At 33.6% G+C, this 12,022-nt stretch overlaps 1 protein-coding gene across 19 annotated transcripts in view; it reads right to left on the bottom strand.

The window, feature by feature from the left end:
• The window catches only part of Nek1 (NIMA related kinase 1), a 239,241-nt gene that overhangs the window by 177,561 nt on the left and 49,658 nt on the right, over positions 1-12,022 (bottom strand). For 11 of the 19 annotated variants that reach the window (XR_012441543.1, XM_074054990.1, XM_074054995.1 and 8 more), the window contains 2 exons: positions 10,603-10,766; positions 10,391-10,522 (listed from right to left, as the gene is read on the bottom strand). Coding sequence is in view for 15 of the 19 variants with exons in the window: in XM_074054990.1 (XP_073911091.1) it covers positions 10,391-10,522; positions 10,603-10,766 (296 nt within the window). In the remaining 4 variants the exon portion in view is untranslated. Of the gene's footprint in view, positions 1-239; positions 303-10,390; positions 10,523-10,602; positions 10,767-12,022 lie in introns of those variants that run through there. The other 8 variants (XM_074054994.1, XM_074054997.1, XM_074054996.1 and 5 more) reach the window with 3 other exon arrangements.

Below are 12,022 nucleotides of genomic sequence, written 5' to 3'. Positions count from 1 at the left end.
CAGTAGTTTCTGGAACTTTCTCCATACTAGCTCACATTTCAGTATATAAAGCAAGTTTAAAAAATACAAAAAACTGAAATAATTTCTTATATCTTATTAGATAATGGAATAAAACAAGAAATCAACAGCATGAGAAACTATGTAAACATATGGAGTTGAATAATATACATTTGAATAATAACTGAAAAAATATGGGAGAAATTAAAAAATTCCTACTATTAAATGAAAATAGCACTTACCAGAAATCTGTGGGATACAGTGAAGATAGTTCTAAGAGGGAAGTTTATAGCTATGAATGCCTGCATTAAAAAATCAGAGAAATCCCAAATAAGTAACTTAATGTATGTACTTCTAGCTCTTAGAAAAACAAGAACAAGTCAAATCCAAAATTAAAAGATGGAAGGAAATAATAAAGATTAGAGCAGAAATTAGTGAAATGGAGACTAAAACAACAATGCAAAGGATCAATAATACAATGAGTTGGCTCTCTGAAAAGATAAACAAGACTGACAAACTCTTTGCCAAACTAACAAAAGAAAGAAGACCCAAATTAATAAACTTAGAGACCAACAAGGGTACATTACAACAAATACCAATGAAATCCAGAGGATCATTAGGGAATATTGTGAAAATTTATATCCCAATAAGTTAAAAAATTTTAAAGAAATGGATGAATTTCTGGACATACAGCTTACCAAAACTAAACCAAGAGTATATAAACAACCTGAAATGATCTATAATAAGCAATGAGACTGAAGCAGTAATAAAGAGTCTCTCAAGAAAGACAAGGATCAGATGGATTCACTGATGAATTATACTAGACCTTTAAAGAAGCACTAACACCAATGTTCCTCAAACTATTCCATAAAATAGATATGGAATGATTCCAAACTCATTCTACAAAGCCATTATTACTCTGATTAAAAAAAAAACTGGGTATGGATACAGCAAGAAAAAGTAAACTACAGACCAACTGTGGTGACGAACATAGACACAAAAAAATCCTCAATAAAATACTTGCAAACCAAATTCAAAACACATTAAAAAGATCATAAACCATCATCAAATTGGTTTCATTTCAGGGATGTAAGGATGGCTCCTTTATGTAACATAGAACATAAACAGAATTCCATTATTACTTCAATAAATGTAGAAAAAGACTTTGACAAAATGGAACAACTGTTCATGATAAAAGTTCTGAAGAAATTAGTAATGGGAGAAACCCCAACATAGTAAAGGCTATATAAGACAAACTGGTAGCCAACATTACACTGAATGGGGAAAAACTGTAAGCATTTACTTCAAAATCAGAAATAAGACAAAGGTATCTGTCCTTTCCACTCTTATTCAATACTGTACTTAAATTCTTAGCCACAGCACTCAGAGAAAGAAAGAAAAGGGATACAAATACCATAGGAAGAAGTCTTATCATCCTTTTTTGCAGATGACATGATCTTACACCTAAAAGACCCTAAAGACTGCACTAAAAAACTCAGAGAACTAATAAACACTTTTAGCAAAGTAGGATAAAATTGAACAAACAAAAATTGATAGCTTTTCTATATACCAATGATGATGAACATGCTGAAAAAGAAACTAGAAAAACAATCCCATTCACAATACCTAACCAAAGACATGAAAGACCTCTACAATGAAACCTAGGGAACACTGAAGAAAGACAATGAAGACACCAGAAGATGGAAAGACCTCCCATGTTCATGGATTGGCAGAATTAGTCTTATAAAAATGGCCATATTATTTAAAGTGATCTATCGACAAAATTTAAACCTCATCAAAATTCCAATGATATTCTCCGTAGAACTAGAAAAAAAAAGATTCACATAGAAGCACAAATGACCCTGCATAATCAAATAAACCGCAAAAAAGAGAGTAATGCTGGAGCTACCACAACACTCCACAATGCAATTTTATTTCACATTATATACTAAGAGGCATAGTAGCAAAAACAACACACAGACCAATGGAATAGTAGACCCAGAAATAAACCCATGCCATTACAGCTGTCAAATTCTTGACAAAGGTGCTCAAAACATACCTTGGAGAAAAAGAGAGCCTCTTTAATCAATGGTGCTTAGGATAAGTTGATATCCACATGTACATGACTAAAACTAAATTTCTGTGTCTAACTGTATATAAGTCAATTCAAAACAGATCAAAGACCATCACGCAATCCTTGAAATTTGAAATTACTAGAGGAAAACATAGGGAAATACAAAATAATTTTAAAAAGAAAAAACTGCATTTGTACTGAATATATACAGTTTTTTCTTGCCATGACTCCATAAATACTACAGTACAAAAACTATTATTTTACAAGTCTCTAGCACTGATTTAAAGTATATGGGGGTATTCACAGAGTATATGTAAATACTGTTCACTAATAAAGTACTTCAGGGCTGGTAGAGTGGCTCAAGTGGTAGTGCGCCTGCCTAGAAAACACAAAGCCCTGAGTTTAAAACAGGGAGGGAGGGAGGGAAGGAAGGAAGGAAGAAGTGAACAAATGAACTTGAGCATCCTAGAATTTTGGAATCCATCAGCATAATGGAAGCAAACCCCTGAAGGAATCACTGGGTTTAGCAAAAACACTCAGGTAGTGATGTCCCCAGGGGACAATGAGTCTTAAATAAGAACTAGATTAAACTCAAAACATTTCCAAGTGCCACGAGACTACTGCTAGAGAGCCCCAGGTGCACAAATGTGTCACCACACCTAGCCAAGTTAGAAGCAGACCAAGAAAAAGTATCTTTCTTTTTCATTTAGGAAGTCTGTGAATTCTACATTGTCCATTCCTTCCACTATGTTGTGATCATCCAAATAGGTAGGTCTTGTAGGGGAAATCATAAGGCATCTACGTAATCTTGGCACATAGTATAGTACCTAGATTCTCAGAAAAAAAAATGAATGAATAAGTAGAAGACAAGAAAAAGAATAAATGAATGTCTCTAGTGATTGATATCCATGTCCCATGTATAAAAGACAGAGAAGCTTCTACATTTATATAAAATATTATGTTGTTGGGGTCAACTTTATGAAGTATAGTGAAAGGGAGAGAGGGACAAAGGGCTGAGAAGGGAGGGAGGGAAGAAAAGAAAAGAAAACTAAAAAAGAAAGTGTGGTACTCAAAAATGGAAACAACAGGGGCATAAACAGAAAGTAGCAACAAATAATGGTAGGTATGACCCCAACTGTATCAACGATTACTTTAAACATCAATGACAGAGAATGTTAGGGAGGATCAAAACACAAAACCCAACTATAAGCTTCTATAATAAGCCTTAAATATAAACTAAAAGTAAAGGGACAGAGAAAAACATGCTATGCTAACAATCAAAAGCAAGTGGGAGCACTTCCAATATTAATTACAAATACAGGAGACTCTAGAACAAAGAAAATAATCAGGGATCAAAAGAAGAGCATTACATTATGTTAAAACGATCTATTTTCCAAAACGATGTAACAATCACTAATGTACATACACTTAACAAGAGTATCAACAATATGTAAGGCAAAAACTGACAAAACTATAAGGAGAAATCAATGAACACACTATTACTGTAGGAGACATAAATAAGGACAGATTTAATGGGTAGAAAAATTAGTAGGACATAGTTGAACTCAACAAGCTACCAAGAAGCATAATTAACATCTGTGTACTACATCATCCAATGTGCATTCTTCTCAATTTCATATAGATATTCTAAGAGAGACTCTATTCTGGGACTTAAAACAAACCTTAATGAACAGATATAAAAATGTCTTTTATCAGACCACACTGGAATTATATTAAAATCAGAAAGACAACAGGAAAATCCCAATTACATGTTACATGAAGGTTAAAGACCACATTTCTAAATAACACTGAGGTGAAAGGTGATAAGAACTGCCCCTTGCTACCATTCTGCACCCTGAGCCGCAGCTAGTTTCATCCCTTGCAGAACAAAGCCCACTGTTCCTTATCTCCTGCCACCTTCGTTTGCCCGCCCCTAGTCCTTGCTTCGGCAGCTGGTCTCATCCCTTGCAGAACAAAGCCCCACTGTCCCTTATCTCCTGCCACTTCTCTTTGCCCGTCCCTAGCCCTTGCTTTCTCCCAAATGCTACTTAAGGCCAGACCTGCAGAGAGAAGTTGCTGCGCCATTTTTTCTTGGCCAGCCAGCCTGCTTATTAAACTTTTGGACATGAGATACCTCTTGTGAGCCTCCTTGTGTGCGGTGTGTGGCGTTTTCCTAACAAAAGGGAAAATATCAACAAAAATTTAAAAATAATTTGAATAATAATGAAAACACAACCTATCAAAACTTGTGGAATACAGCAAAAAACAGTGCTTACTGAGAAACATCTAGCGCTGAGTACATATATTAGAAAGGAAGAAATACCTAAAATCAATGCAAAAAACAGTGCTTACTGAGAAACATCTAGCGCTGAGTACATATATTAGAAAGGAAGAAATACCTAAAATCAATCATCTTACTTTCCATGTTAGGAAAGTAGAACAAGAACAGTAAATTAAATCCAAAATAAGTAGAAGAAAAGTACAAGAATTAGAGAAAAATCAATGAAATTGAAAACTTCAAAACTAAAAGCTGGTTATTGAAAAGACGAATAAAATTAATAAGCCTTCAGCTGGACTAAGACTAAAAGACAGGAGACACAAATTATAAACATCTAAAATGAAAGAAGGAATGTTATTATAGTTCCATAGACACCAAAAGAATAATAAAAAAAAAATCCTCCACGCCATCAAACTTGATAACCTAGGTGAAATGGACCAATTTCTTGAAGACAAAGCTATAAAAATTAACCCAACCAGAAACAGACAATTTGAATAGGTTCACACCCATTTAAAAAAGTTGTATTAACAGTTAACCTTCCAAAACACACCGCATCCAGGAGTACAGTGTTGAATTCTGCCAAATTATTTAAGAAATTAACCAAGTCTCCACAATCTCTTCCAGAACAAAGAAGCAAATGGAATATTTCTGAGCTCATTCCTTGAGTACAATATTACCCTACTACTAAAATCAAAGGCATAAGAAAATTATACATCAATCTATCTCATGAAAATAGATTAAAAAATCACTCAATAAAATATTAGCAAATTGAATACAACAACACATATAAAGAATTTATTCTAGGTGTACAAGGCTGGTTCAAATATAAAATCCATCACATCAACAAACTAACGAAGAAAAAAAAAAATCACATGATTTTTTGCAATAGATGAAAAAAAGGCATTTCATCCATTCAGGGAAAAAAATCTAAGAAAACTAGGAATTGAGGGGAACTTCTACAACTTCATAAAGAATATCTATAAAAAAATCAAAAAACATAAAACAAAGGCTACCATTAACTTTAATTGGGAGAAATGTGAACCTTTCCTGCTAAGATCAGGAACAAGCAGAAATCAGCACTGCTTTTTAAAATTATTCTGTAAGTACTAACTAATACAGAAAGACAAAATATTACTATTACTATCAATAATAATGTATACATACTAGCAAAGAAGAAATAAAAACTGCTTTTGTTCAAAGATGACATGACTGTATATGGAAGTCCAAAAAAACTGACAATAAAACCCCCGAAATGAGCAATAATAACAAGGTTGCAGGGTACAAGGTTAAAATATAAAAGCTGTCCTATATATCAGCAATGAATAAGTAGAATTTGAACATTAAAACACATTACCCAATACAGCACAATGATAGAAGAAAAGACAAAAGCTACTTGATCATCTCAATAGATGCAGAAAAAGCCTTTGATAAGATACAACACCACTTCATGATAAAAGCTCTAAGAAAATCAGCAATAGAAAGAATGTACCTCAACATTTTAAAGGCTATATATGACAAACCTATAGCCAACATCATACTTAATGGGGAAAAACTGAAATCATTTCCCCTAAAATCAGGAACAAGACAAGGATGCCTACTATCCCCACTCCTATTCAACATAGTCCTGAAATTCCTAGCCAGAGCAAGTAGGCAAGAAGAAATAAAAGGAATACAAATAGGCAAAGAAACTGTCAAAATATCCCTATTTACACACAACATGATCCTATATCTTAAAGACCCAAAAAACTACCCAAAAATTCCTAGACACCATAGCAGCTTAAGCAAGGTGGCAGGATACAAAATAAACTTACAAAAATCATTAGGTTTTCTATACACCAACAATGAACAAACTGTGAAAGAATATATGGAAACAATTCCAATACAGTAACCTCAAAAAAAATCAAATACCTAGGAATAAAGTTAACAAAGGATATGAATGACTCTACAAGGAGAAATACAAACCACTGAAGAAAGAGATCCAGGAAGACTACAGAAGGTGGAAGATCTCCAGTACTCATGGATTGGTAGAACCAACATAGTAAAAGTGGCTATACTACCAAAAGCAATCTACATGTTCAATTCAATTCCCATCAAAATCCCAATGACATTCATCACAGAGATTGAAAAATCTACGCTAAAGTTCATTTGCAAACACAAGAGACCGCAAATAGCCAAGGCAATACTCAGCAAAAAGAGCAATGCTAGAGATATCACAATACCTGACTTCAAACTATATTACAAAGTAATAGCCATAAAAACAGTATGGTATTAGCACTAAAACAGATATGAAGACCAGTGGAATGGAATAGAGGACCTGGATATGAATCCACACAGCCATGCCCATCTTATTTTTGACAAAGGCGTCAAAAACATACAATGGAGAAAAGACAGCCTCTTCAACAAATGGTGCTGGGAAAAGTGGTTATCTGCCTGCAGAAAACTCAAATTAGACTGTCACCCTGTACTAGTATCAACTCAAACCGGATTAAGAATCTTAATGTCAGCAACTCAGTAACTAAGAGAAAGGATGGACAAAATTGAACTTCATAAAACTAAAAAGCTTCTGCACAACAAAAGAAATGGTCTGTAAACTGAAGAGACCATCCACAGAGTGGAAGAAAATATTTGCCAGCTATACATCTACTGATAACCAGAATATACAGGGAGCTTTTGATGTGCCCACTGCAGAGGAGCTAATACAGTAACCTCAAAACGACAGAGGTCAATATGGGAAGGTGACAGGAAAGTAGTGAAGAGGTCTGGTAGAGGTGAATCAATTTGGGTTGTAACACACTTGTGCATGGAACAATGCTAGGAATCTCTCTGTATAGCTATCCTTAGCTCAACCAGCAAAAACGCAATGTCTTTCTCATTATTGCTTATGTATATTCTTCAACAAAACTGGAGAAAAGGGCAGAACAGTTCTGCTTAGAAGCAAGGGGGGTGTGGGGAAGAGGGAGGGGAAGGGGGGAGGGGGGGAAATGGCATAATGTATGTACATATGAATAAATGAATAAAGAAAAAAAACTACATTACCATTTACGTTAGTAACCTCCAAAATGAAATATGTATGTACAAATCTAACAAAATTTTCACAGATCTATATAAACTACAATAGTCTAGCAAAAGATATCAATGAAGAATTAAAAGGAGAATTTTCCAGGTACAATAGGAAACTCAGTATTGTAAAGATATCAATTTTTTCCAAACTGACCTATAGATTAAACACAATCTGAGTTAAAACCCCTGCCAGTTATTTTCTAGATATTGACAAATTGATCTAAGCTTTATTTGAAGAGGCAAAAGACCCAGATTAGGTAACTCAATATTAAAAGAGAATAAAAAAGTTGGAGGACTAAAACTACCTGACTTTAAGACTTAACTATAAAGTTTGTGTAATCAATACCATGTGGTATTGGCTAAGGGAAAGACATCAACGATGGAGTAGAGAGTTCAGAAATAAGCCCACATAAATACAGTCAACTAATCTTTGATAAAGGATAAAGCAGCACAAGTCATTCAAAGGAACAGGGACAGTCTTTTCAAGAAATGTTGTGGACCAACTAGACATGCACAAAAAATGTCGACAGCGTTTACAGCCCACACACACACACACACACACACACACACACTCAAAATGAATCAGAGACTTAAATGTAAAACACAAAACTATAAAACCCCTAGAAGGTAACAAGAGAAAACCTAGATGAATGTGGGTATAGTGATAACACTGTAGATATACACCAGAAATGCAATCCATGAAAAAAATATTATGGACTTCAATAAAATTGCAAATCTGTTCTGTAAAAGACAATATCAAGAGAATGAGAACAAGCCACAAAGTAGGGGAAAATATATTTGTAGAAGACATTTGTAGTGGTAGAGTGCTTTCCCAGCACGCCCAAGATCCTGGATTCACTCCCCAGCAGTGAAAAACCAAATACGTAAAAAAGACAGATCTTATAAAGAATTGTCATCCAAATTATAAAAGAACTCTTTTTTTTAGTCACACTTTTTTCTAAAATAACCCTTAAAACTAAAAAGAAAAATGAATACCCCAATTTTAAAAATGGGCAAAACACCTGGACAACTCATGAAAAGGATATATAGATGGCAAGAAGTATGTGACAAGATGTTCGATCACATCTTGTCATTAGGGAACTGCAATTAAAACAAAGAGATACCACTACACATCAATTAAAATGACTTAAATGCAAAACACTGACACTAAATGCTAGAAAAATGTGGAGAAACAGAAACTCAGTTTGGTGGTGTGAATGCAAAATTATACAGTCACTTTGAAAGACAGTTTAATGGTAATCTTATAAAACTAAACATACTACTGAAAACTTACATTACAAAACAACCTGCATACAGGTATTTGCAGCAGTTTTATTCATAACTGCAATAACTTGAAAGCTACATAGATGTGTTTCAGCAGGCTAATAAGATAAATATTTATCATATAATGGGGTATTATTCAGTGTTAAATAATTATCAAGCCATGAAAAGACACAGATGTAACTTAAATGAGTATTACTAAATATGAGAAGCCAATCTGAAAAGGCCATATACTACATGATTCCAACTAGATACATTTCTGGAAAAGTGAAAATGTGGTGACAGTAAAATAATCAGGGGATACCAGGGATTAGGATGGAGAGAAAAACAGGTAGAGCAAAGGACTTTTAGGGTAAGGACAATATTTTGTATTATAGTACAATGTTAGACACATGTAATTATACATTCCTTAAAACCCATAGAATACATTTCACCAAGAGTGAGCCCTAATGTAAACTATGGACTTTGGGTGGTGGGGTCAAGGTAAGTGTAACAAGTGCAACAAATGTTACTACTCTAGTGAGGGTGTTGATAGGGAGGTCCTGCACTTGTAGAGAAGGGGTATATGAAGCTCTATACATTCTACCCAATTTTATTGCAAACCTAAAATTGCTCTAAAATAAAATTGATTAATTAAAAATGTATGCATGCTAGAAAGACCAATAATACAGGAAGATTAAAAACCTTGCACAAAATTTGCTTTACCAAGGCTAGAGATATAGCTTAGTTGTAAAGTGTTTGCCTGCATGTCTTCAGGCTCTGGGTTCAATTGCCAGCATCAAAAACAAAAGTTTTGCTTCACGATTCACCAAAAATATGCATATAGGTGAATCTAGCCTTCCTTTCTCAAAAATGGAAAGAATCTACAACTAGCTTCACATTTCAGGTTTGTGAACACAATTTATAATGTATTCATAATGTTACTTTCACTTACCTCAATTATTTATTGTACTTAAGTACATTTATTTTTTGAATGTACCCAAGTACGTTTTAATTATCTTTTATAATGGAGGAAAAACACAGAGATCTTTATAATACTTTAAAATTACAAAAAGGAAAAGATAACTAAAAATTTCAAAACACATTACCTATTCTTTCATAATTCATCAGGATGAAATTACAGAAGAAATAGGAACATCTAAGCAAATACACAGGTATACGTAAGAGAAAAGGCACTATGAAAATTACAGCTCTTGCCAATCACCATTATTAAATTAATTCAATGCAAAACTTTGATGAAAAGGATCACAAAGAGGTACAGAAATAAATGTGAAAAGGAAACATTATAAGACAACAAAGAGAAAAGTGGCTTCTAAGTGATGAGAAAAAGACAAAAAATATATATATTTTGGAGGTTTGTGAAAAGTGTGACTCTATTTAAATTTATGTTCTCATTTATTTAAAGCAAATGGATATTACCACCACCACATGTTGCCTGAAAGTAATCACACACTCCTTTAAATAATATGTTCAGTCTAAACATATAAATAAGACACATAAATGAGGCTGAATTGAAAAGCTACTCATTTGTCATTATGTAACCAAAGGCCAAATCTGTACCTTAAAAAATCAGTGCATCCAGGAAGCAAGTCTTTTCTATGTAAACAATGGAGAAAACATCTACAAGTGTAGGTACTAAACTACACATGACAAGACAAAATTACACACAATGATGAATTCATGGATCATCACAGTCCAACCTGTTTGCATTGGCTTGTTTAGACACGGCCTTCAATCTTTTCAAAGTTTTTCTAATAGCATCAGCATCAGGGAAATGGTGATGACCTGCAGCCCCATTAGGAAATCCTGGACGAACTCCAGGTGGAATTCCTCTGTAGATAAATATGCACAGTGACTTTCATTACTTTCTCTGAAGCAAAGCATAAGCAACTTCTGCAGAACATAGTCATACCTTTCTGGAAGCCCTCGACCATGTATTTCTCCTTTCCATTTTCCTTCATTAGCTTCTGCTCTTTGTTGCTGCATTTGATCAAAAATGGCATGGTAATGTTCATATTGCCCTCGAGAAGAAGATGATGACGAAGCTACTGCCCCTCCACTGCCAAAAAAGGGAGCCTAGGAATTAAACAAACAGCTCTTGTATGTTTATCTTATAAGGCCTAATACACACGTATTATACTCAAAAGAAAAAGTAAATTTCAATGCTTAACTTTTAGAAAGCATTACCTAATGTGAGCACATTATGGTCAAAAGCAAAAATGTTTTCCTACATTAACAATAAAAAGTAGTATTCTTGGTTACTAACAATAAAGCATAACTTAATTGATAAAGATAAACATCAAAATGTCACTAAATTCATTTAAATATGAAAAACCTGGTCTTAATTTGTTTGAAACAAATTTATAATATACATTTCATGTGATTCTGTTCTAGGAAGTTTAAATATGTATGGTTTAGAAGTAAAGCAGAGCCTGCTTATATAACACTCAAATTATATAACAAAATATTTCCATATAGCTTTTGATACATCCCAAATCTATTCACAAAATAGACATGAAGGTATAAATACTACTGAAACACATTCTATGTGCAGATAAAGAGGTAAAACATATCTATCCTTAGTTTTCAAATAAGTTGGGAAAGAAAGCACAAAAGTTGAAAAACATCCCAATCTTGTGGTAGATGAATGATAGCAGGCACACTCCAAAGTAGTATGTACTAAGCAAAGTCACAAAACAGAAAAAAATATCAAAACTAACATTCCAGGGTCGGGGGAGGTGGCCCAAATAATATATGTATACATATAAGTAAATGTAAAAATGATAAAATCAAAACAAATAATAAAAACCCAATAAAAATTTATTTATGTAACAAAAAAAAGTTCCAAGAGGAACAGAGCTATCCCTTTTAAAGATTAACTCTAGTATGCCTAATATAATACAATTAATAAAGTAAAATTATTTTAAAAAAATAACATTCCTGTTTTTTTTTAAAGGGCTTGGAGAAAGATAGCAATGGGCCTTAACAGTGATGTTAACAAAGAACGATAGATGTATGTCAAATAAACAATATGTAAGTATTTTTGGATGTTGGAGACAGGGGAGAAAGGAAATATGACGAACACAACTGGAAGATAGGTAAATACAGTGTTATACTTGACTATGAAAGGCTGGTATAGCTTAGTGCTATTGGTCCTGGATGTATGCATTTATATAACAAACAACAGAAAGCATTTTTAAACTTTCTAGCAGTAGTAGCTAGAAATGTCAGTCCTTTGACTGACATGAAGCCAAGAAGACAGAAGAAAAGGAATCAATGAAAAATAAATAATGGACTTGTGAATTCTCTGAGAAAATGACAAAGGATAAGGT

This window comes from Castor canadensis, chromosome 14 (genome assembly GCF_047511655.1).
Source record: "Castor canadensis chromosome 14, mCasCan1.hap1v2, whole genome shotgun sequence".
Lineage (NCBI taxonomy): Eukaryota > Metazoa > Chordata > Mammalia > Rodentia > Castoridae > Castor > Castor canadensis.
This window is presented reverse-complemented; position numbering and strand designations above follow the sequence as displayed.